Source organism: Bactrocera neohumeralis, unplaced genomic scaffold (genome assembly GCF_024586455.1).
Source record: "Bactrocera neohumeralis isolate Rockhampton unplaced genomic scaffold, APGP_CSIRO_Bneo_wtdbg2-racon-allhic-juicebox.fasta_v2 cluster10, whole genome shotgun sequence".
NCBI classification, from domain to species: Eukaryota; Metazoa; Arthropoda; class Insecta; order Diptera; family Tephritidae; genus Bactrocera; species Bactrocera neohumeralis.
Window position 1 is genome coordinate 23,521,676 of NW_026089623.1, and position 27,858 is coordinate 23,549,533.

Below are 27,858 nucleotides of genomic sequence, written 5' to 3' on the forward strand. Positions count from 1 at the left end.
ACAACTTGAATTATTTAAAAAAATTTTAATGAAATGTAATGTTCTTGGTACATTATTTATAGACAAAACAATATAATTGTTTTTAACTATTTTTGTGTTTTATTTAATCGATTTGAATTATTCATTCAAATTATGCCCTGTGATTTAATAAATAATTTTTTGTCATTTTAATTTAAAATCGGTTAAAATCGAAAGAATCGATTCTTGCGCTCGATTAATCGATTCTTAAACAATCTTTCCATCCCTAGTATGAACTGCACACCACAGGACTACATTGGGTTGTTTTTAACTGTACAATGCAATACATGTGTGTGCGTGTGTTATCGCATTGTTTACGCTGTATGGTTTGGGATCACTTTGCATTGCATCTTAACCCAAGTAATACTATGTTCGGACCGACATTGAAAACATCTTGAAAACACATTTGTGGGTTGTGGAATCTAAATCGTTCTGACCGACAATGTGTGTTTTCGATGAGTTTTCACTGACAACTCACAAATTTATTTGTTTGTATTTTTGCTTTTCCATTTTTCAATATCAATAGAGAGATTCTCTTTCTCTTGCAAGATTGCACGAAAAATCCTATACCGAAATGTGCAAGGCCAAGTAAGCACCCATTGCAGAATCTAATGATATATGAACGGCTGATTCGGTCAATTTAATGAGAATGACTATTGTGCATGACTATTGTGAATTTGAAATTATTAACAATGAACTGTAACAAATCTTTATAACTTAAGTAGAAATTATAAAATCTATTTAAAACTTACCTCCCTCAACAATTTACCGACGAAATATGGCTTTATGTAAAATAACAACTAAAACAGGGTTGCATTATATTTTTACGTGTCATTCCATAAAAATAAACAAATAATTTTCTGCGTGTGTTTGTTGTTGTGCCGTTGCCCCAAGAGGAAAATTCTGCAATTCGTGCACCGTGCAAGGGTTCGCCCCAATATGACAATATCAAATGACAGCTGTATTTGTATATGGAATGTAAACAAATATCAAGTGACAATTTAGAGCCAGCAAAATATGTCTTCCAATAAAATCGAGTAAACTAGTGCAGGCACCGATTATAATGAGTGAAATGTTGGTTTTCAAGTAGTTTTCAGCGAAAACTGGTTTTCAATGTGTTTTCGTTTGACAGATTTTAAATGGACGAAAACCCAAGTTTTAGTGCGAAAACCAGTTTTTCCCACGAAAACATGTTTTCATTGTCGGTCCAAACATAGAATAAATATATTTGTATTGTTGTAAATTTAAGTGCATGGGTATTAAATATTATAAACACTCATAGTCAATTTGAACTTCTATGACAATAAGACGGCTCTTGATAATTACATATACATACAAGAAGTGTTCCAAAATGAATCTAGCGCCCCCTGGTCTATATGTCGACTGGTGCGTTAAAATCTGCTATCTTTATCGATTTCCCAGTGAGAATTTAATGACATTTCATTGATTGCCGTTTTAAGTGTCAGTATGTATGTTTTATCGGTGCGAAAATGAGCTTCGAACAAAGAGCTATAAATTTTGTTTTAAAATTGGTAAAAATTCTACCGAAACGTTTCAATTGATGAAACAAGTTTACGGCGATGATTGCCTATCCCGTAGCAAAGTGCGCGAGTGGTTTCAACGTTTTCAAAGTGGTCGTGAGGACATAAATGACAATCAACATGTGGGCCAATCAAAATCCGTCATCGCCGGAAATTCCATCGAAACTGTGGGTGAATTCATCAAAAATCAGCCGAAATCATTATTAAAATTCATGGAAATGGAATTCAACATCTCCAAAACATCGATTTATCGCATTTTGACCGAACAAATTTTCTGACGACCAAAAATTTGCTCAGAATCCAACATTCGAAGGACCGATTATTTGACGAAAAATCACATTTTAACCATTAACCACTCCTCGTATTTACTTGATATGGCACCGTGCGACTTCTTCCTGTTTGGAAAAATGTATTCGCCGATGAAAGGAAAGCGTTATGCAGACGTAGAGGCCATTCAAAAGGCTTGCACTGGTATACTGGCGGCCATACCGGCCAACGAGCTAAAACACTCATTCGACATGCTTTTGAACGTTGCAAAAAGTTGTATTGAAGCAGAAGGAGACTATTTTGAATAAAATATATTGATTTTGCCGGAAAAACCATTTGTTCTGTTTTCTTTTTTAAGTCCTGTTTACTTTGGAACGCCGCTTGTATTATAAATTTTGAACGTATTCTGTTTGTTACAACAAAACCGGCTTATCCTCTTTTTATTAAAACAATTATTTAAAAACTCCATATGTCATGCGTTTAATTTAATTTGGCATATTTAGGAAGCAGATGATATACCCACGGACAATTTGAATTTCTACGACAATAAGACAGCTCTTGATAATTTGTTGACAAAACCAGATGGACTATTTTACATAATAGATGATGCTTCTCGAACCAGTCAAGATCAAGATCTTATTATGGGTGAGTTAGAAATATTACACATATGCATTTTTGTCTTTAAACTAAATATATATTGTAGACCGGGTTGTGGAAAAGCATAGCCAATTCGTTAAAAAGCACACAGCTACCGAAATATCAGTCGCACACTACACCGGGCGAATAATATATGATACTCGGGCCTTCACAGATATCAATCGTGACTTTGTGCCTCCAGAAATGATCGAATCTTTTCGATCGTCAATGGACGAAAATATAATGTTAATGTTTACAAATCAACTAACAAAAGCAGGCAACTTGACAATGCCATTTGAAAGTGTACAACATAAACCAGAAGATTCTCAGAGAAAATCCTATGTATGTATTATTGTCGCAATTATTAGTAGCTTTTAGTTTATGTCTGTATTTCATTTTATTAAATATTACAAAATATTTTTCGCAGCCGCTAAATACTTTATCAGCTGGTTGTATTTCGCAAGTGAATAACCTCCGAACTTTGGCCGCAAATTTTCGCTTCACTTGTTTAGCTCTCCTCAAAACATTGACACTTAGTAGTAATTTGGGTGTACACTTCGTTCGGTGCATAAGAGCGGACTTAGAATATAAGCCGCGAGCGTTTCATAGCGATATGGTGCAACAACAAATGAAGGCTCTTGGGGTATTGGATACAGTGGTCGGCAGGCAACGAGGCTACTCATGTCGGATCACATTTCAAGAATTTCTTAGACGGTTTGTACATGTTCGTTTAAATTAAGCAATGTCGAAAATAGAATATTAGTTGGAAATATAATAATAAATACATAATAGTTAACACGGTCAATAACAAGGTTTGCGGAAACGTCAAACTCACGGTTAAAAATATAATATTTTTACGACATTTCAGTAACAATACCTTAATCATAACCACCAAATCGCAGTACCTTGTATCTTCTTTCTTTGTAGTTAGTTAAAGCTAGTTAAAAATTTGATATTTTATCAATTACATACGGTATAAAATATCAATATTATCAAGCGCTATTTAGAAGTATTATAAAAGTAGATAACATTACATATTCAAATCATAAATATACATATTGTAAAGGAATATACAGATGTACATGTACGAATAGATTCTCATTCAATTCTCGCCTGCAGTTATCAATTTTTAGCATTTGATTTTGATGAAACTGTGGATATTACCAAAGAAAATTGCCGTCTATTAATGATTCGTTTAAAAATGGAAGGCTGGGCAATTGGAAAAACTAAAGTATTCTTACGATATTATAATGATGAATTTTTGGCAAGGTATAAGACTTTAATTGAAACTTAATATACATATAAGGGATTTTTATCTTGCTGTATATCATGTTTTTTGTTTTCATAGATTGTACGAAGTCCAAGTGAAAAAAGTAATTAAAGTTCAGTCTATGATGAGAGCGTTGCTAGCACGAAAGCGAATGAAAGGGGGCAAGGATCCCAAAAAAGGTAATAATAAATAAATAAGGGAGGACTAATTTAGGTTTCAGCCGAACATTTTATATAATTCGTAAAAATGTATGGCATAAGAAAGTTTCCAACAGTCTTTCTTGCACGAAATTGTGAATCGATTATAATCATTAACCATAATTGCCGTATGTGCCGTATGAAACCTGGTGTAAAATTTTTAGGAAGATCTTTATACTTCTGGGGTTTTGGTTTAAAAAGTTGTAGCAATTTTAGTAGTTGAAATGAAATAGTTAACATAACCTTTTACATGGTGTTATTATCCAGTCCCACACATTTTAACTCCAGTACCAGATCTTCTATTTTGTAGCTATATTAAGTTGGTTCTCATTACTTTACTTTTTAGTAATTCGTCAAATGCTTTGAGTAAGATAAAAAATCCATATAAAAGCCAATATCAAACTTGTTAATACATAGGCCCAACAAAATATTCTAATAAATTCATTTTACAATTCTAGTACCTATATAATGAGATTTAAATTAATTGAAAGTGCAAAATTGAGAACAACTTGCTTCACGTAGATGTCCGTGGAATGAATTCATGGTAAATAACTTTATGATACTGATGATTTTTCCAGTTTCTGTATATTTTTGAACCGTCATTCCCTTTATTGTCGGAAGGTTTCGACGACTTGATCATAAACCCACGTCCCGTCGCCACTAAAGATGCGTTCAATGAATATGAAGACCTCAGCTACGTAATCAATCATGTTTTTTACGATTTCTACTAGACGTCATTTTTGCAAAAGATTGAGATATTTTGTTACCAGTCTAACTTTAACACGCTTCATACCAAAAACGTTACTAAAATGTGACGATTTTCAAGCAATGTTTCTTTAATTTTTTCGATGTTGTTATCATTAACAGAGGTGGATGGACAACTCCCAAAGGGCAAGTTTTCGATGATCGACACCTTCACTAAAAGCATTGTGCCCCTCAAATATATGTGTTTTTGATATAGTAGAATCAATGAAACACTTTCGCAAAATTTTAACGATTTAGTAAGCGTGATACCATTAGGAACATAAAATTTCAAGCAAACTCGTTTTTCCATTTTCGTCCTGGTAAAAATCATCAGTCAATCCTTTTGTCTCGTACACAAACAGCTACCAAATATTCGAGTTGGTATTTGGTTGGTATTACATGTGAAGATCAAACTTTACACGAACAAAAAAAAATGTTGTACAATTTAGAATTTTTTTTTCGATTCGGTTGGGGTTAGCAGTTTATATGGACCAGTCATCGGGTTAAATTTAATTGACTGCTGGCCAAGGAAAATCAGTGTCATTATTAGACGTCGTGACATTGATGCCCAAGTCCAACCGTTGAATTGATCTAAATAATTGGCAAGTCTGTTAAGTAAGTAAATGAAAGGGGGGGTTATGTATAGAACCTATAAAAATATATCATATTTAGCCTGAATCGGCGTATTATTATTTATTGTTTAATCGTCTTTGTCTACTGGTTTACAAAAAATTAGTGACATAAGAATTCGACAATTGAAATATAGTCTATACATCCCCATCCTTCGTACTAAAAAAAATTTTGTTGTTGTTGCAGTTTGCCAAAATATTGAAATATTACCATTAAAACATTTATCAAAAGTTCGGTTATTTCTAATATTTTTCAGCAAAAGGAGTCACTCGCCATGATGAGGCAGCCACTAAAATACAAAAAGGTAATAGGGAATACGCCGAAAAAGATTTTGATGTTGAATACTTTGATGCCAGTGAAACGCCATCTGAAGCTGAGGATCTCTTTGAGTCTGCGCGCAAAGAGGAAGCACTTGCTGCTGCACGTTTAGCGGAAGTGGAGCAAGCCACTCAAACGGAGGACAATTAGAAACACAATAAAAAATAAAATACAATGTGTCTAGAAATGATCACAAGATACTTTTTAAAATATCAACATTCTAGCAATTTGTCACTGTTCTTCAGTTTACAAACCTTCAAGCTGCTCTCAATATTGCATTATGTTCATTTACAAGCCGCATACACATAAAAATAAATAAAAAAATACTTGCATTTGTTTGTATGTATGTATATAAATATAAAAGAATCAAACTACACATACCAGCGCCAAAAAAAAACACATTGAAAGAATATGGTCTAAGGTATGTGCTGTGCATGTACCACGTTTTCAGCTAAGCAATTTTTTTGGAGATCAATTTATTACTATTTCACTGTGTTGTGACCTTTCAAGAACTCTTAATAATGAATGTGTACAACTAAAATTAAGAAAGAACAAGAGCTATAGAGGAGATAAATTACACCTTCGGATATGCCACAAATAAGTAGGAATTCAAAACGTATATTGAGTTTGTGACAATTATTATTAAACTTATGGATAAAACAATATATTAAGTATATATTCTTATGTTTTTTATAAGAATTAACATAGATACATATATATATGATCTATACTTACAGCTTTTCGTGGATATCATGAAAGACAACGTTTTCAGCCCTTAGTCAATGAAAAAACGGGCCAATTGAATGAAGAAACAGCAGTATTTATACGAGTGTATGCTAAAAAATGGCGAGAAAAATCTTTATTTCAAGTCTTGTTACACTATCGTGCAGCCAGATTTCAGGATTTCGTTAACTTAGCACAACAGGTATTTCATGATTTGTATACCCTTGCAACATTTTGTGTATAATAGTTTTGTTCATTTAACGGTTAATTTTACTATCTAAAACTAATCGAGTTAGATTTTTAGTTATTTATATATAAATGATAGCGATGAATATACTTATAATGAAACGTAAATATGTTCCTTGGTAGCCGAGGGCGATCGATATTACACATGAGCGGATTCTTGTCGCGCCCACAGAACGCTATTAAACGTTAAAAAAACTGTAATATAGTGATTAGCTACTGTATGATCCCAATAGCAGGGGACATCTATGAACTAAACATTTTTTTAAGTAGGCGTGGCACCGCCCCGTAAATGGTTAAATAAACATAACTTTCACCGCTGAAGCTAACTCTACCAAACTTGCTGAGAAGAAGCCCTTTTAGCCCTTCTTTATACGCTAGGAAAATGGGTTAAATTAGGTTATTACCACGCCTACTCCCGATATGAAGGTTTTGATGAAAACCACTAAAACTCACTGAATAAATTAGCTGCAATCATTAATTTTCTCAAAAAGGATGGTAGGGATGGGTTTTATATGAGCAGGTAGCATCGTCAATTTTTAGCCCAAATCCTATATCTAAAGAACTACTTGATCAATTTCAACCAAATTTGGTGTGTAAGGTTACTCAAATATTCTTATCATACGGTGTTAAAATGAACGAAATCGACTAAAACCACGCCAACTTCAAGAATAAGAAATATTTAAATTCCATCTGATCCTTTCGCTTTACACTTCACAAATCAAACCACAATTAATTTATCAAAATAAAACTTTTCACATATAATGGCCCTGAGATATTTCATCTTATGATAAAAATTATCGAAGTCGACCTATATGTTTTCATAGAAATAGGTCTCAAATATGTGGGTCCTAGAATATTTGGCTGATATTAATTGAATACATTGGTCAATCTATGCGTTCTAGTATTTGAATTCGTAAATAGTATATATTTATGATGGCCCTTAGGCTCCACATACCTAATACTTTCGAACTTTTGGTTGACATATTTTCGGCATTAAACTATAGTATACGAGTATAAGGCCGGTTTCTTTTATGGTGCTACCCCAACTCACATATACATACAACATGTAATGATTTTCATTTATACAGAATGAGATTGGAATTTCTCACCCTTTTGTTAACGTCTTCATCATTCATATCACATATATCTCATTTAAATATATTAATATTTCGAACATGTAAAATGTACTAATGAAACTAAGTGAGTCTAAAACTTATAATATACATTACATAAGTTAATAAAATACCAAATATGAAAGTAATGTACTCACGATTTCGTTGAACCATGAAAGTTGAATTCTGTCCCAATAGTTTTAAATATAAAGTTTTGCTACATCTGAAAGTACCTACATATTCCCCCACCTTTGATCTTGGCGAGAGTATAAAATATTCGGTTACATCCGAATTTAGTCCATCATTACATGTTCTTTCTAAATTCATTTCTAAATAGTTATTCTATATGAGTATATAATGTATTTAAGTTAAAAGGAACATGACAAATTAAAATATGGCAGAGTAACCTTAATTTAATTTCATATATCTTCAACTTTGATCCCTACTTTTTTTACCTACCCTGACTTTTTGTTTTGTTTAAGAAAAAATGTTTAAAGAAATTACTAAACAGGAAATTATTTACTTTCAGGTACACATTTATAATCAAAGATTTTTCGCTGGAATAAATAAATGTACACGTAACGTACCATTTGATCGGATAAACACGCGCGAAGTGAACTCTTCTCAACTTGGGCCACTGCCTATACCGACAAAAAAGCTACCGTTCCGATTAGATCAAATTCCTTTCTATGATACCCAATATATGGTTAATGCAGCTAATTCATTATCTAGACAAAATTTCTCAAATACTTTAATCACTTATGACGACGAAGATGCTTGGGATAGTCCGCTACAGCGAAATCCTTCTATGACTTCATGTTTACTAACATACAATGCGTATAAAAAAGAACAAGCATGCCAGACGAATTGGGATCGGATTGGAGAGAGTGACGTAATCTACAACCAAAACTATTATCGAGATCCACAGCTTGTTAAAAGGTGAAATAATTTTACTGCTGACAATTCGGATTAATTGTTGTTGTATTACTTCAGAAAGTGTTTTCTCTTACGAAACAAATTTTCAATCAAAAATGTCAAACGATTTTTTTTCTCTCGTGAATTTCTTGTTTGTTTTTGATGATTTTGTGTGATCTATAAATTATTCGTAGTAAGCTATCACACAAATTAGTTGAAATTTTGGAAAAGTTCATTTTTTTAATCCTAAAAGCGACTGCTTTGTCCTCATGAGTTTTTAAAATCGCAAATCAACCTTGACTTGAGGTACTTCCTTTTTGAATTCTTCGCGTTTTTCACATATCTTTGAAAAATTTTAGTGAACTTGGCCTTATCCAAAAACTTCCTACGGAAAAGTTGTTGGAAATCTTATTTCGGACAAAAGCTGTCCAACCTATCAAAACATAAAAGTGAAACAAGTAAGGATGGGCTAAGTTCGGATGTAACCGAACATTTTATACTTTCGCAAAGTAAAATATTATACTCGTATGAGATTTCCGTATATATGTGTGTAATTTTCACGAGGACATCAACGAGCTGGGCAGCGGCACCTTCCCAATTAAGGGACCGGACATTACAGGTGCATGCCCTAATATCGTAGTCCTTATTTCGTTTGCCATGGTCGTCATCAAAAGGGGGTTTTCATTGGTATAGTTTTTTACGTGGCGGGTCCCAAACCCAGCGCGCAACCCTATGTAGGGAATGTTTCGCCTTCTCACTTTAGCTCGCCTTCGAACGGATATTCTTAGGCTACCCAGAGGATACTTGGTCATAGACCGGAAATTGTGAGCTGCTTGAGTCATATGTAAAAGAATCGTTTCTGGCCAGACCCAAGTGAATGGTGATCAGAGAACTTTCCTTACTTGTGTGAACTACCACACATGACTCCATTCTCGTGAAACCTCATGGTTGATGTCCTCGTGTAAATAAAGGCTGACAATTCCGCCGTCCAAGAAATGCGATGGACGGGACAAGGACAGAGACGAGTAGGTCCTTGTGGCAATTACTACAGTGGCCATATAAAAGAGGGCAAGTTTGGTGTGGGATTCATTCACTCCGGTGAATGAACGTCTTGCCACAATCCGCATCGAATCGAGGTTCTTCAACATATTCGCTGATTTGCACCCACGCCCACGCAAAGAGAAGGACGATGAGACCAAAGATGTCTTTTATGAGTGCTTGGAGCGCACTTATGAGAGGTGCCCCCGCCACGATGTCAAAATCGTGCTTGGCGATTTTAACGCCAGGGTGGGCAAAGAAGGTATCTTTGGCACTACGGTCGGTAAATTCAGCCTCCACTACAAAACATTCCCAAATGGGTTGAGGCTGATCGACTTCGCCGGGGCCCGAAATATGGTTATCTGAAGTACTAGATTCCAGCATAAGAAGATTCATCAAGCTACCTGGCTGCCTCTGGATCGAAAAACTACCAACCAGATCGATCATGTTGTGATAGACGGAAGACACGTCTCCAGTGTTTTAGATGTGAGTGCGCTCCGAGGTCCTAACATCGATTCGGACCACTATCTTGTTGCAGCCAAGATTCGCACCCGCCTTTGTGCAGCAAAAAACGCACGCCAACAAACACAAGGAAGGTTCGACGTCGAGAAGCTGCAATCACAACAGACAGCCGAACGATTTTCTACTCGGCTTGCACTCCTGCTCTCTGAGAGCACTCGTCAACAACTCGGTATAAGGGAACTGTGGGACGGCATTTCAAGCTCCTTACGTACAGCTGCAACCGAAACAATTGGAAAATCCAAAGAACAGCTGGTACGACGAGGAGTGCCGTGTCGCAGCGGAAAGAAAACAGGCTGCCTACCTCGCAACGTTACGATCGACCACAACACGTGCGGGATGGGATAGATACCGAGAGTTGATGAGGGAAGCGAGACGCATTTGCAGACAGAAAAAGAAAGAGGCCGAAATGCGTGAGTACGATGAGCTTGATAAGCTGGCCGACAGGGGTAATGCTCGAAAATTCTACAAAAAAATGCGGCGGCTTATAGAAGGTTTCAAGACCGGAGCATACTCTTGTAGAACTCCCAAAGGTGATCTAGTCACCGATGCCCAGAGCATACTTAAATTATGGAGGGAACACTTCTGCAGCCTGCTGAATGGCAGTGAACGCACAACACCAGGAGAAGGCGAACCCGATTCCCCAATCGACGACGATGGAGCAGACGTTCCATTGCTGGACCATGAAGAAGTTCGAATAGCAATTACAAGCCTGAAGAACAACAAAGCGGCGGGGGCCGATGGATTGCCGGTCGAGCTATTCAAACACGGCGGCGAAGAACTGATAAGGAGCATGCAGCAGCTTCTTTGTAAAGTATGGTCGGATGCCCAACGATTGGAATTTAAGTGTGCTCTGCCCAATCCACAAAAAAGGGATACCCCACAATCTGCGACAACTACCGTGGGATTTGCCTCCTCAACATCGCATATAAGGTGCTATCGAGCGTATTGTGTGAACGATTAAAGCCCATCGTCAACAATCTGATTGGACCTTATCAGTGTGGCTTTAGACCTGGAAGATCAACAACCGACCAGATTTTCACCATGCGCCAAATCTTGGAAAAGACCTGTGAAAGAAGAATCGGCACACACTACCTCTTCGTCGATTTCAAAGCTGCTTTCGACAGCACGAAAAGGAGCTGCCTTTATGCCGCAAATTTGGTATCCCCGCAAAACTAATACGGCTGTGTAAGCTGACGTTGAGCAACACTAAAAGCTCCGTCAGAATCGGGAAGGACCTCTCCGAGCCGTTCGATACCAAACGAGGTTTCAGACAAGGCGATTCCCTATCGTGCGACTTCTTCAACCTGCTTCTGGAGAAAATGGTTCGAGCTGCAGAACTAAATAGAGAAGGTACCATCTTCTATAAGAGTTTACAGCCGCTGGCGTATGTCGATGATATTGATATCATCGGCCTCCACACCCGCGCCGTTAGTTCTGCTTTCTCCAGACTGAACAAGGAAGCAAAGCAAATGGGTCTGGCAGTGAACGAGGGCAAAACGAAATATCTCCTGTCATCAAACAAACAGTTGTCGCACTCGCCACTTAGCACTCTCGTCATTGTTGGCAGTCATAACTTTGAAGTCGTAGATAATTTCGTCTATCTTGGAACCAGCGTAAACGCCACCAACAATGTCAGCCTAGAAATCCAACGCAAGATAACTCTTGCCAACAGGTGCTACTTCGGACTGAGTAGGCAAGTGAGAACAAAGTCCTCTCTCGACAAACAAAAATCAAGCTCTATAATTCACTCATAATTTCCGTCCTGCTATATGGTGCAGAGGCCTGGACGATGACAACAACTGATGAGTCGACGTTGCGAGTTTTCGAGAGAAAAGTTCTGCGAAAGATTTATGGTCCTTTGCTCGTTGGCCACGGCGAATATCGCATTCGATGGAACCATGAGCTGTACGAGATATACGATGACATTGACATAGTTCAGCGAATTAAAAGACAGCGGCTACGCTGGCTAGGTCATGTTGTCCGAATGGACGAAAACACTCCAGCTCTGAAAGTATTCAACGCTGTACCCGCCGGGGGAAGCAGAGGAAGAGGAAAATCTCCACTCCGTTGGAAGGACCAGGTGGAGAAGCACCTGGCTACGCTTGGAATATCCAATTGGCGCCACGTAGCGGATAGAAGAAACGACTGGCGCGCTGTTGCTAACTCGGCTATAATCGCGTAAGCGGTGTCTACGCTAATTAAGAAGAAGGAGAGTGTGTAATTTTATCAGAAGCGAGTTATTTATATACACATTGAAATTAATTAGAACAATTTGTATAACAAATTTACTCGAATTATGAGAAATTCTTGTACGCTTATAATTGATTTTATATAAAACGCATTACACCTTCGGTGAGGTATATGCAAAGAACAATAACAATGAGTAAAAATTTGTATTTTTTAAATAAATATTATGATACTGTTTAGCTTAAAAATAATAAATATTAACGATTTTAAAAATTACATTATTATACTAATTTACGTATGTGGTTGTCAAATATTTTCGCTTTTTCGTTCTTTATTCGTTCGATAATCTGTTTCCATCTGGACGGCAACTGCATAATACCCCCTCTTCGAAGCCTCCCTCCTTATTTGCGAAGAACTCGGGCAGCCACTTTTCACAAGCCTCTTTTGAGTTCAACTTTAACCAACAAGAGCGATCGCCATAGACAGGAACAGGTGGTAATCACTTGGCGCTATGTCCGGGTTATATGGTGGATGCGATAAAAGCTCCCATCCGAGCTCCCGTAGCTTCTGACGAGTCATCAACTAAGTGTGTGGTCTGGCGTCGTCCTGGACGCTTCTGGTCGATCGCCTACTTCAAGCGGTCCAGGTGTTCCCAGTAGATGGTAGAATTAAGCGCCTGGCCATATGGGAGCAACTCGTAGTGGATGATTCTCTTCTAATCCCACCAAACACACAGCAAAACCTTCATGGAACTTCTCACGAAACGTTCCTCTAGCGGATTTGCCTTTATCGAAGGAAAACTTTAAAATAGCGCGAATTTCGGCGTTAGTGAACTCCATGTTTACACGTCTATGAACGCAATATCCAAACTTATCATGCATAGCGTCGTTTTATAGGTTATGTCAAAACCTTACAAAGATGTATAGTATTGCCAGATACGAGTCGGGAGCGCTTTATGTATTGCGAAATTCAAAAGAAAAGATTGCGGATATTTGACAACCTAATATAAATATTACTATATTAAGCATTACCATATATATTTACTTAATAACATTTATCAAAGTTACATTTCATTGTTCCTTATACTATATAATTTCTTTCCTATATTTACAAAATAATGTCTTATATAATAACAAATTATACATACTACTACTCGATTGCAAGCAACATATACTAAAACACTTGGCATTCTGGGTCGAGTATGAACTATAACTATGCTAAATGTGGCACCCTAATTTTTATGATTAGTTATTTATTTCTTTTATATTAAAAAGATTTAAGAACTTTACATCTTTCTAAAATAATCTATTATACAAATTCCTTTAACTGAATCTTTAGCAGTTTGATGATAGCCTCAGTTGGGGTTCGATTGATCTTAAGAGCTTTGAAATTGTTTGTCTTTTAATTAGACAAAAATAAATGTAAACCGAAAAACTAATACCGTTGTGTTAACTGACGTTGATCAACACCAAAAGCTCCATCAGGATCGGGAAGGATCTCTTCGAGCCGTTCGATACCAAACGAGGTTTCAGACAAGGCAACTCCCTATCGTGCGACTTCTTCAATCTGCTGCTGAAGAAAATAATTCGAGCTGCAAAACTTAATCGAGCACGTACAATCTTTCATAAGAGTGTACAGCTGCTGGCGTATGCCGATGATATTGATATCGTCGGCCTCAACACCCGCGCCGTTAGTTCTGTTTTCTCCAGACTGGGCAAGGAAGCAAAGTAAATGGGCTGGCAGTGAACGGGGCAAGATGAAATACAAGTATCTCCTGTCATCAAACAAACAGTCGTCGCATTCGCTACTTGGCTCTCAGTCATAACTTCGAAGTCATAGATAATTTTGTCTATCTTGGAACCAGTATAAACACCACCAACAATGTCAGCCTGGAAATCCAACGCCGGATAACTCTTGCCAACAGGTGCTACTTTGGACTTTGTAGGCAATTGAGAATTCAAGTTCTCTGTCGACGATGGTGGAAGCAGACGAAAAGGAAGACCTCCACTCCGTTAGAAGGACCAGATGGGGAAAGACCTGGCTTCGCTTGGAATATCCAATTGGCCCCACGTAGCGAAAAGAAGAAACAACTGGCGCGCTGTTATTAACTCGGCTATAATCGCGTAAGTGGTGTCTACGCTAGTAAAGAAGAAGAAGTTTCTAAAGCATCTATGGCCACTGACTGATTCAGGTAGAAATCCAGGTCCGCATGGTATCTATCTATCCACAAATGTATGTCTAGAAACAGACAGTGAGTCCACTGTCCTTTGTATGAATTTTGACACCTTTTTACTACATTGTGATGCTCTTGATTCTCTCCTCTCTCTTTGCTGCGGTAGACGTCTCTTCCAGACTGGTTAATACCACAGCAGCGTCATTTGATAAGCACTTATCACAAGTATTGCAGAAAGCATATATGTATACTACGTTAATTGGTCTAGCATATGTTTTTATGTCTAGCGACAGTATCCAAATTGGAGCCGGATACAATATAACTGAACGTCAACGCCATCATTCTAGACAAAAACTTTATTTGCTTTACAAGGTGCGTTCCAACGTAAACAGGACCTTTTGAATCTAGTGCCACCTGGCGGCGCCATCTACATGCCGACTGGTACGTTAGAATCTGCTATCTTTATGCTTATCTTTATCTTTTATTTATTGTCCAGTGAGAATTTCGTGACATTTCATCTATTGGAAGGGAACTTATTGCGTTCTAAGTATCAGTATGTTTGTGCTATCGATGCGAAAAGAGCTTTGAATAAAGAGCAAACATTAAATTTTGTTTTAAAATTGTAAAACTTTTACCGAAACGTTTCAATTGATGAAACAAGTTTATGGTGATGATAGCCTATCTCGTAACAGAGTGCACGAGTGGTTTCAACGTTTTCATAGTGGTCGTGAGGAGATAAATGTCGATCAACATTTGGGCCAATCAGAATCAGTGATAACCGGAAATTCCATCGAAACTGTGGGTGAATACATCAAAAATCAGCCGAAATCATCATTGAAATCAAATTGAACATCTCCAAAACATCGATTTATCGCATTTCGACCGAACATTTGGGCTTCCGAAAGGTGTGTGCACGGTTTGTTCCGCACAAATTGACTGACGACCAAAAATTGCTCAGAATCCAACATTTGAAGGAGGATTATTTGACCAAAAATCACACTTTAATCATTACCCACTCCCCGTATTCGCTTGATATGGTACCGAGGCATACTGGCCAACGAGCTAATGCACTCGTTCGACATGCTTTTGGACCGTGCAAAAAGCTGTATTGAAGCAGAAGGAGACTATTTTGAATAAAAGAAATTGATTTTGCCGAAAAAATCATTTGTTCTGTTTTTTTTTATGTGCTGTTTACTTTGGAATACACCTTATACATGTCGTATCATCTCCTTGAATTTGAGTCTTGTGTCGATTATTACACCAATGTACTTCAACTCTGGATGTGAAGTAATCTTATATTCTCCTATGATATCTTTTCTTCATATGCATATCTTTCCGCGATTGTTTTCACATTATTGGGTTGCAATATTCTTAGCACCCCGTGGTGCATGATATTCCATAGTAGTGGGCCTAAAACCGAGCCTTGCGATACTCCACTGAAGATAGTGTAGCTCTGAGTGCCCTGGTCCGTGTCTAATAATAATTTCCGATTTTCAAAATAATATTTATCAGATCATGTGGAGCGCTTATTTCATATAGATCTTTTATTTTATTTGCCAACTTTACTTAGTTGAACGCATTTTTTAAATCCAGGGCTTGTAATGCTCAGTATTTTTTTGTACTAACTTTCCATCCGTTCCCACTTTTTGCACACTTCGCAGTAGCAATTACTTCTCTTAAGTGCCCTGGAGGCGATCAAATAATTGCGTCAAACACTTTAAGTGTGTTGGTGTCGTCGGCTACACGTACTCTACACCGACCTGTTGTCGGCTCTGTTTGATGAAAATCAAAAATTTTCGATATTCCTATTTGACGGCCACTAACTTGGTCGTCTCCACTCATGTTTGACAAGCATGAGCTCATTTACGGCAGGTATAATGGGATGCCCAACTTATTCCAGTGTGAGAGCGCCTCAAAATAAGCGTTTCTTATAACATTTTCCATTGTGGCCAGATCGAACGAAATAAGAATTTTTGAGCATTTAAATTAAAATTCCCAATTGCACTTTCCACACCACCCAGGAAGTATGCAAAACGGCGCTTTACCGCAGTTAGTTTTGGGTGCTCGGTTCCCCTTTAGGCCTATAACACCCATTAAAAATTTATTTACATAAAGTAACAAAACGATAACAATTCATTATATAACGAAAAAAACAAAACAATAACAGTTCATTTAAAAAATATATAAAAATATCACAGCATAATAACAAATTATTTACATATATAAATGCCTACATTTAAATACCAAATTCTAATTTTTGTTAAAAAAATTGCTTTCTAATTTTAGAGCCTCTTTATCCTACCTGTTTAAAAAATTTTTACTTTTTTATATTCTATCGTAAGTTTGAGTTCGCATATTGTAACCACTAAAAAATAAAAAAAAATTGAAACCTATAGATGTGAAACACACAAAGTTTTATTTTTAAAATTAGGGACAGAAAGGTCTTTATTTAAAAATTCAGTTAAGAAATATATTCTAATTCTAATAAAAAGGGCTATAACTATTTTTGGGTCACAATTATCACAACACAAAAAGGGCCTAACATCTTTCATTTTATTAAAAAGAATATCTCCTATTCCTATTTTATGACAATTACTGTCGAATTCTTCTAAAAATCTGGTTTCCAAAATTTTTGCAAATGCAATAAAATCCTCAGGCGGCTTCACTAAATTGCAGTTGTCTATTTGATTTTGATGCATGAAGATGAATTCGTCCGAAGGAATTTCATCTCCTAAATATGGTAAAGGCAGGGAACATGTGTGCAGTTTGAAAATTTTTAAATAAAAATAGCCGCAAAAGTAGCCAAACTCATTTTCTTTCAAAAAATTAATTTCTAAACTACTATCTAATGTTATTGATCTAACGAGGGAGTGTTCAGGCCGTGGTAGACCTTGGAAATCCTGCCAAGAAAGGTCATTCAATAGTGAATCATTACACACATTACGTAGAACATTATTACTATGTTCCGAAATTACTGTAACATCAGGTTCTAAAGGCAGCTCACAGTTTCCTTTTGTTACGACGTTTACGTAACGTAAGCCCCACGATTTCCTAAACAAACTAGAGAACATATAGGGCGTTTCTCTAGTACCTCCTCTGCTTCGAATCTGCCCAAAAAAATGTTCTAAACTGTCCTGACATAGTCGTCTCGTCTTCAAGTACGGAAAACCTGAGTGTAGCAAAAATCGCCACAATCGTCTTAAACTGTTAATATTTAACACCCACCCGACCACACCCACCCACTACGACCCGAATAGTTTTTAAAACTTGTTCAGCCTCATTTAAAAACTCTAACTGTTCAGGGGAACCTACAAACACTTTTTAGTGGGTACAACAGCCTCAACGAAACTGCTATTTAAAATATCAAATAATTTATTAAAAAATGAAACGAATTCCACGGTATTAACAAAGCTAATAAAGCTATAGGGACAACATACCAGAAGCGACCGTATTACTCAATACTTGAAACGCGAATTTGACCTTCATTTTTTGGAAGGTATTTGGATAAATATGAGCATCGGTTAATTTATGCGCACACCGATAACTCGACTTAGAGTCGGTTTCATAAAAATGAACAATATCCGACCAACTTACCCGACTATTTTTAAAGAAAACCGTATTTTTTAAATTTTGTAAACAGTTACGACTACTTTTTATCAAATGGGGGCTATCGTAAAAAAAATACACTTCCTTGCCATTAACATTAAAAAAGGCAGTGACGCTCAAACACCTAACAAATTAGCGAAATTCTGAAAATTGGTGCCCTGGTCGCAAACAAAAGGCAAGGAATTAGTCCTATATTTTGCAGTTGGGTAATGGCTTCAAGAATGTATTTCTTGAGGATATCCCCTTTGCAGGCACCTTTTACGAAAAAATAAGCCAATGGGTGGGACCAAGGCTCTCCACCTATACCTTGCACCATTATAGTCATTGCAGTAGTTGCTAATCTAGAAGTGCGATTTTCAACGCCATAATCCTCTATACCTATCACCCTATCGAATTTCCTATCATATTGCAAATGATATTTCAGTGACATTTCATCACATGAAACCGACACGAACTTATGTTCGAAAGTGAATCCCCTACTCCTAATCTCTAACGATTTTATGCTACTTTGGGTGCAACCTGGGAAACGGGGTCAGTCTGTAACAAAGTTTTCCAAAGTACTTTCGGATGGAAAATCTAATTGGTGCTTTAAGTGCCGATAAGCAACTGGCGATAGAAAAAATACACCCAAAGCTATCGTTTTCAAAAAATTGTCATATCGCCGACCATGGGTACGGCGATTACTATTTATAAAACTACTCCTAATGCAAGCACCTAACTGAGGAGGAACTTTACTACAAACTAAAGAAAGAGGGTCTGACTGTTCCCTAAATGAGCTATTCCTTAGCTGTTCCCTACACCTTTCTAACTCTGCGGCCAATTCAACTAACTGGGCCTTTAAACTTCTATTTTGATGCTCTTTTTGATCTAACTTTATTTTCAAAACCCTATTCTCTTCCCTCAATTTCTTCTTCCTTTCTGTACCTGCGGTCAGACCCCTACCTGTTTGCGCGGCCTTATCAAAATTAAAAGATTTGTACATTCTCCTCAAAAAATGGAAAAGGCTCTAAAATTCCATCTTCAATTTCATTTTCAATACTTGGAAAAAGCTGCCTCGATGCATTTTGTGCTTTTAAGACAGCTTCTTCAACTTGGGGAGCAAAATCTTCTAGACCCAATAAAATTGTACTTTTTAATTCGGAATTTGGGACGTCAAATGTAGGCTCAACTTTTAAATTTATATCGGGAACGGCCCCCGAACGCAACCGCTTTTCAAGGCGCATTTTTGCCGAAAAATGCCGCTCACAAGCAAAAATATGTTTAGGTGTTTCATCGGAAACACCTAAACGGTTGAGTCAACATTTACGCCTATTAAAAGAAACAAAAGAAAATACAAAAAGGCAACATTTAATTATAAAATATGTATAATAATAATAATAATAATAATAATAGTGCAAAAAGTGTATATTTAATGAATATTTAAAGTACGACTTTTTTAAAACTATCATAAATATTCAATTATAAATCGTTCCTTTAAAATAATTAATTTAATTAATTAATGGCAACGGTAATAAATTGACAGTTACGCTCTGAACAAATAGAGCGCGACAGACTGCAAGCGACATTTGTCAAATATTAAAATACTCATGTTCTTATGGACAGAGTTATTGAGGCAGCTGCACGACTACATAACTGTGTCCATAAGAACGTGTGTATTTTAATATTTGACAGATGTCGCTTGCAGTCTGTCGCGCTCTACTTGTTCAGCACATCACATTTAAAAACACACGGAAATTCAATTTTATTATCCAAAATTACTATTTTCATTGCACAATGGAAACACTGATTTCATCGAAATTTTTCACAAATTCACAAACACTTTTTGCACTATTTAATGTTTTTCACTCACCGTTCGAGGTCCGTTCCACTGTTTGGAAAACTAAATGTTATTCCTCCCTCGTTGCAGTCAACAACACATTTTCTCCAATTGCTGGTTGTTTTCGGCAGCCCCAACCCCAAACCCCAAAACCTCCCCAATCCAGTCAACTGTCAAAGTTTAGATGGTTTTAACGTTTAGCAATTGTTCTCTCACTTCCAGTGAGAGAGGAGTTGGGCATCCCATTATTCCTGATGTACGGTGTAGATTTCAAAGCGGTAGCATATGCGGATGAAATTTATTTTTAGGCAGAAACTTTTATACGAAGTGCCAAGTGTTACATTACCAAACTTTAGAAGGTTTAATGAATGTTAAAATAGAAGCATACTGAAAAAAAGAAGAGAAAATGGAGCAATACGAAATCTCCTTAAAAAACTGATAAGGAGCTCCACCTTGGTTAAAGATTCATTAAATATGTCGTAATCCATTCGCAAAAAGTTACAATAATCTGTTTTGCTGGATATTTGTACTTCTGCGAAAAGATTTTCATGCGTAAATTTATTACGCTGTTTGTACCAATTTTTCATCCACTCTGCCTTCTTCTTTTTCAATTTATTTTTTTTTTCATAAGAATTGCAACATATGCCTATAACAAATAACATCATCCGACGCTGATATGATGACCGTTCGCTTGCTCAAAACTAAACTGATGCTTGACGTGTTAATTTGAACGTTTGCGGGCAACACACGATTGAACATTACTAACACATATTTTGACGCAATTATTTGATCGTCTCCAGGGCACTTGCGTCAATAGTGGACCTCTTTTTTATAAAGCCGTATTTCTCTTTGATAATTTGCCAGCTTTTTAGGTTGCTAACTTCAAGCGGTTTCTTAAAATGCTTTCGTACACTTTACCTATCGGTAGGTTAGGTTGTTCTGGTAGCTTTTTTGGTTTTGAGAGTGGAATCAGACGTTGTTCCTTCCATGGATCGGGGAGCATCTCTTCTAATATACACGCCTTGTACATATTAACAAACCTACTGGATCGTAGGGTCATGACTTCGGTCTATTAGTATAAAATCTATTCCAGGCGCTTTGAAGTTTTTGATTGATTTCGCAATAGCCAATAGTTCTTCTTCTGTGACTAGTAGGAATGGCTCTGTAGCTTCGTTTCGCTTGATGCTGTGAGTTTGGATGGTTAGCTTTGTAATCTTTGAAAATTGTTTCAGCCTTTTTATTAGTGTGACGGACGATTATGCCAACCATTTCGTAGGTAAAATTTTTTTTTAAAGTATCGCTAATTGACAAAGTTTCCGTACTGCAATGAGGCCCACTCCGCTGGCGTACAACATTATGAGCTGCGGTCTGATGCTGAGTTGGTGGAGTTTTGTTCCACACTGTTTTATCTTTGGCAATAAAACTCCCAGATGGTTCTTGAGCTCTTCCTAAAATAATAATAACAACATTTATTAATTATTTAAGAAAAATAATTATTATTTCAATCATTGCTAAGAACAAATATTTCACTACCTTCGGGCTCAGCTGTTTCTACTTCATTGTCGTCATCCTCACTCTCGCTACTCTCAACTTCTTCTTCTTCCACTGCTGAATTCTCTTCAGCGATTTCTTCTGTATCTTCAGAATCTTCTGGCTCGTCACGCACTGAATTACCTCGTTGATTTTGATGTCTAGCTCTATTTGCTGGAATCCAGTCTTCGTCATCGCTATCAGAAACACTACTCGAATCACTGTCGTGTTCTCCAAGTAGTTTCCTCAAGTACTCATTCCTTTCGGTAGCACTTAACCTAATAATTTAAATATTATGTGATATACGTCGTACATAATTATATTACACAAAATTCCAATTAAAATATTTACAAATGTTAAATATATTTAACGTTTACTTACCGAGCATAGTCAGCTCTCGATAATTGTTCTATAGCATTATTTTTCACTGTCAAGAGAACACCAAATGAAACACGTCTGATCCCACCCAAAATCTGTTACGTACTAAAAAATGCTCGAATCTAGTGCGCGATAGAAAACAAAGAAATAACCTTGAGTTTTTCTTTCTCGAACGGCATCTGCTCGGCTCCGAACAATAAAAACCGACCGACTACCTGGGGTGTCCCAAATAGGCTTCAGATGTCATTCAAGATTCTACGTTGTTATTTTTATACACTGAACAGGGTATATTAAGTTTGTCACGAAGTTTGTAACACCCAGAAGGAATCGTCGGAGACCCTATAAAGTATATATCGGGTGATTTTTTAAGAGCTTGATAACTTTTTTTAAAAAAAAACGCATAAAATTTGCAAAATCTCATCGGTTCTTTATTTGAAACGTTAGATTGGTTCATGACATTTACTTTTTGAAGATAATTTCATTTAAATGTTGACCGCGGCTGCGTCTTAGGTGGTCCATTCGGAAAGTCCAATTTTGGGCAACTTTTTCGAGCATTTCGGCCGGAATAGCCCGAATTTCTTCGGAAATGTTGTCTTCCAAAGCTGGAATAGTTGCTGGCTTATTTCCCCAAATGCGGCAATTTTGCTTATTTACGTAGCTACGTCAAGTCTAAAGTCTACAGAAATAAGCCAGCAACTATTCCAGCTTTGGAAGACAACATTTCCGAAGAAATTCGGGCTATTCCGGCCGAAATGCTCGAAAAAGTTGCCCAAAATTGGACTTTCCGAATGGACCACCTAAGACGCAGCCGCGGTCAACATTTAAATGAAATTATCTTCAAAAAGTAAATGTCATGAACCAATCTAACGTTTCAAATAAAGAACCGATGAGATTTTGCAAATTTTATGCGTTTTTTTTTAAAAAAGTTATCAAGCTCTTAAAAAATCACCCGATACTTATAAATGATCAGTATGTCGAGCTGAGTCGATTTAGCCATGCCCGTCTGTCTGTCTGTCTGTCTGTCCGTCTGTCCGTCTGTCTGTCTGTCTGTATATACACAAACTAGTCTCTCAGTTTTTAAGATATCTTTTTGAAATTTTGCAAACGTCACTTTCTCTTCAAGAAGCTGCTCATTTGTCGGAACGGCCGATATCGGGCCACTATAACATATAGCTGCCATACAAGCTGAACGATCGGAATCAAATGCTTGTATGGAAAACTTTCATATTTGACAAGATATATTCACGAAATTTGGTATGTGTTATTTTCTAAGGCAAAAATGTAATCTCCGAAGAAATTGTTCAGATCGGTTAACTATAGCATATAGCTGCCATACAAACTGAACGATCGGAATCAAGTTCTTGTATGGACAACTTTCACATTTGACAAGATATATTCACGAAACTTGATATATGTTATTTCCTAAGTCAAAAATGTAATCTCCGAAGAAATTGTTCAGATCGGTTAACTATAGCATATAGCTGCCATACAAACTGAACGATCGGAATCAAATGCTTGTATGGAAAACTTTCATATTTGACAAGATATATTCACGAAATTTGGTATGTGTTATTTTCTAAGGCAACAATATAATCTCCGAAGAAATTGTTCAGATCGGTTAACTATAGCATATAGCTGCCATACAAACTGAACGACCGGAAACAAGTTCTTGTATGGAAAACTTTCACGTTTGACAAGATATATTCACGCAATTTGGTATATGTTATTTTCTAAAGCAAAAATGTAATCTCCGAAGAAATTGTTCAGATCGGTGAACTATAGCATATAGCTGCCATACAAGCTGAACGATCGGAATCAAATGCTTGTATGGAAAACTTTCATATTTGACAAGATATATTCACGAAATTTGGTATGTGTTATTTTCTAAGGCAACAATTTAATCTCCGAAGAAAGTGTTCAGATCGGTTAACTATAGCATATAGCTGCCATACAAACTGAACGATCGGAATCAAGTTCTTGTATGGACAACTTTCACATTTGACAAGATATATTCACGAAACTTGATATATGTTATTTTCTAAGGCAAAAATGTAATCTCCGAAGAAATTGTTCAGATCGGTTAACTATAGCATATAGCTGCCATACAAACTGAACGATCGGAATCAAATTCTTGTATGGACAACTTTCACATTTGACAAGATATATTCACGAAATTTGGTATATGTTATTTTTTAAGGCAATAATGTAATCTCTAAAAAACTTGTTTAGAACGGATTACTATAGCATATAGCTTCCATACAAACTGAACACATAGTTACTAACAGAAATGCACCTGTGAAGGGTATTTAGCTTAGTTTACGTTTTTTCTTTAAATTGTCACCAACTATTAATATTTGAAGAATAAAATTTTTTAGAAAAAATTCTTTTTAATACAAAAAGAAACAAAATTTTTAATACTTAGATCGTGAGTACCCCGGTACCCGGTTGCTAAAAGACGTCGGTAAAGTTGGTTACTAACATAAATGCGGACATGTGTTAATTCCCGACAACAACAGTTCTCATAGATTATTGCGACTTATTTTTGAACTTCGACATAAAAATTTTGTATGCCGTTCCGCAGGGGTTTATGTTTGCTTCTTCACAGAGCTTTTCTAAACAGGATCTTTTACTAAGGGCAATAGCTGACTTCAGGAGTTTTTTTGGCATTTGAATACATTTCTGAGGCGGATTTATTGAAGGAACGAAACGTCAGCAATTATAGTCATATGATCGTTATTTGTGTATATACATATTATACTCGTATGTGACACCTTCCACTTAGTATGCTTGCTAAGCGTGTCGTTAACAAACATAAGGTCTATTATGGAACCTCTATTTCCGTTTTGAAAGGTATTTTGTGTGCCACTGTTTAAAATTATAAAGTTCGTTTGATGATTTATAATTCTGCTATCCCAAGCAGTTGACCGATGCTCCTGATTCTAGAGACAGCTCGAGGAGAAAATTCGTTAATTTTTGCGTGAGGACGAGCATAGCAGCTTACAAAATACATTCTTTGTACAAGTGTATTCACCTATTTAAAGTCGTTATGGGGTTCTTTGGAGCGTGATATGAAGGCTTGTCCTTTGTGTCCTTTACATGTCTATATTGCTGCCTTTTCACTCATATTTTTTATCCAAGTTCTTTCCGAATGCTGCCTATATTGCTCGCTTAGTAAGGCGACATCAATGTTCTATTCTAAAACTATTTGTTTTAGCAGATTTCGTGCTGCAGCGCATTGATTAAGGTTTAACTGTAATAACCTCATTTTTACACACCTTTGTTACGTGCTCTGCAGCTCCGCAACGTGTACAGAGAGAAAACCTGTCGTTCAGATTAACACATTGTGTGCCATATGACCTAGTTGGAAACACCTTGGAGGTGACAGATAGACCACCAATTGTGATCTCGATGTCGTCGTACCCAAGAAATGGATTCACTTGTTTGCCTTTAAGAACTCAGTCACTGAAGAAGATTTTATATTTTTTGTCGTTAAACATGCTAATGTTGATAGAGTGCATATTTTATGTTATAAATTAATTAAGAAAGATTCTGATATCAATAATCTTAAGAGGATAAACTTTAAGTTAGGTGTGTCCCCATCTTTTTTTAATGTCGTTTTCTCCTCTTCAGCGTGGCCTTCTGGCATTAAAATGCGTCCCTTTAAGTTTTTTCCAAAGGGAGGGGAAAACAGCGCTGCAGATTAGTTGATGCGCCTGTTAATCACGATTTTATTCATGCTTTTTCTGCACCTTCCTCAACTGGCTCCTGTCTTAACTTTACTGTTACTTTTTTCACATTTGGATTTCGATATTATCGTTATTGTTGAGACTTGGCTGAATTCTAGTTACTTTGATAATGAATATTTTGACTCAAATCTCTATTATGTCTTCCGTAAGGACAGAGATCATGAAAAAACTTGCAGTTTAAGAGGGGGTGGTGTTCTCCTAGCAGTTCATCGCAAATATCGTCCTCGTTTAATAATGCTTGATAATGATGATTCTATTCTGGACCAACTATGTATTTGTATTAATGACGCTCTGTTCATTACAGTCTCATACATCCCTCCTAATAGTCCTCTAGAGTTGTATAAGTTGCACGCAAATAATATTTCCTCACTGGTATTAAATAAGGCGAAAGAGAATAATATTTGTGTTCTGGGTGACTTTAGTCTTGACTTAGTCTTTCTCAGTGATAATTTAAAATTTAGGTTTCTTGATGGATTCTCTTCAATTACTCCATCTACAATTCATCATTCTCCGCTAGCGTTTGAGGTGGATACTTATCTTTTCGCTCCTGTTAAACCTATTGATGGGTTTGATTTTAATTTAGCATTTTGTGATTTTGAACGACTCAACAATCTGCTCTTTGAGATTAAATGGGATGATTTACTTTCGGGACTAGATACAGCTAATAGTTTCTCCATTTTTAAGAAATCAATTCAGGAATTTTGTCATAATAATATCCCTCTCAAACATATACAACCATATAAGTTGTTTTGGTACACTAAGGACCTCAAACGTTTAAAAAATCTTAGAAATAAATACTACAGAAAATTCTCTTCAACTAAATCTCACGTTTCCTTTGTTCAATATCAGCACTACACAAAACTGTTTAATGAATTTGATAAGTCTCTCTATAAAAGGTTTGTTAATAGTACGGAGTCTACAAATAAGTCGAACCCTAAGTTCTTTTGGAACTTTGTAAAATCTAGAAGAGCGTGTTCGGCCATTCCCTCTGCTTTACGCTGGGGTGGTAAGTCAGCATGCACTCCTGGCGGAATCTCCAACTTGTTTGCTATTATTTTTCAAATCGAATTATGACATGTATTACCCATATTCTCAAAGGTGGTAGAAAGGATGTAGTCTCCAATTAGAGGCCTACTTCTAAACTTTCTACTACTTTGAAAATTTTTGAGTGTTCTATTAAAAATAAATTATTTTTTGCAGTAAAATCAATAATTAATGTCAATCAGCAAGGGTTTGTCTCTGGACGCTCCACTGTGTCAAGCTTAGCGGTTTTTAGCGATTATTGTATCTGCATTCTCCGCTGGATTTCAGGTAGATTGTGTCTACACAGATTTCTCTATAGCCTTTGATAAAGTTTCACACAATATTCTAATTAATAAATTATAATCTTTGGGATTTCACTCGGTCTTCTTGCAGTGGATTAAATCATATTTGCACAATAGACGATGCGTTGTCAGTGTCGATGGAGTGTCATCTGATTCATTCATTGCGTCTTTGGGAGTGCCACAATGAAGCGTCTTGGGTCCACTTCTCTTTGTGCTGTTTATCAATGGCATTTCCTGTTGCTTCTCTTTCGCTAACTTTCTGTTATATGCAGATGACTTTAAAATTTTTGCAATAATCAAAAACTCACAAGATGTATTCAAACTTCAATGTGATATTGATACTTTTTATGATTGGTGCCTGAAATCGAAACTTTTTATGAAGATAATGCTCTCAGATCTCTTATGGTAGGGGACGTAACATCTTATCTTCAAGTTACAATATTTCTAATTGCGTCCTAAAATGCGTTACTGAAATCAAAGATCTTGGGGTAATTTTTGACAACAGAGTTTCTTTCAGTACGTATAATCACATCAACTACATGACTTCTAAATCATTCTCTGTGCTCGGCTTTGTCCGTCGAAATGCTTTAAATTTTTCCGACCCCTGTACGTTAAAATTACTGTGTACATGTTTTGTTCGGTCCATTTTGCTGTTCCGCATATCGTCAATTAAAGTTCGAGCGTGTTGACCCAATACCATCGTATACATCTCGTTTATTGCTTTTACATCTTAAATTACTGGAAAATAGACGGTCCGTTCTCTGCCTTGAGTTTGTTTTCAATGTAATTAATGGAGATATTGACTGTGCCTATTTATTAGGGAAAATTAACGTCAATACTCTTCAGCGTTGTCTCAGATCTATTTCTCCATTTTATTATAAAAAGGAAAGTACTAATTTTGCTGAATATGTTCCTCTCAA

The 27,858-nt window shown here is 36.5% G+C and overlaps 2 protein-coding genes across 9 annotated transcripts in view; both read left to right on the forward strand.

The window, feature by feature from the left end:
- Nucleotides 1-27,858, forward strand: part of LOC126765189 (neither inactivation nor afterpotential protein C) — a 144,584-nt gene that overhangs the window by 98,236 nt on the left and 18,490 nt on the right. For all 8 annotated transcript variants that reach the window (XR_007668295.1, XR_007668297.1, XR_007668296.1 and 5 more), the window contains exons 10-17: nt 2,330-2,471; nt 2,530-2,804; nt 2,890-3,176; nt 3,582-3,731; nt 3,811-3,911; nt 5,560-5,607; nt 6,359-6,546; nt 8,232-8,641. Coding sequence is in view for 4 of the 8 variants with exons in the window: in XM_050482785.1 (XP_050338742.1) it covers nt 2,330-2,471; nt 2,530-2,804; nt 2,890-3,176; nt 3,582-3,731; nt 3,811-3,911; nt 5,560-5,607; nt 6,359-6,546; nt 8,232-8,641 (1,601 nt within the window). In the remaining 4 variants the exon portion in view is untranslated. The remainder of the gene's footprint in view (nt 1-2,329; nt 2,472-2,529; nt 2,805-2,889; nt 3,177-3,581; nt 3,732-3,810; nt 3,912-5,559; nt 5,608-6,358; nt 6,547-8,231; nt 8,642-27,858) is intronic.
- Nucleotides 1-27,858, forward strand: part of LOC126765291 (craniofacial development protein 2-like) — a 332,304-nt gene that overhangs the window by 95,953 nt on the left and 208,493 nt on the right. The gene's annotated exons all lie outside the window — the stretch shown is intronic.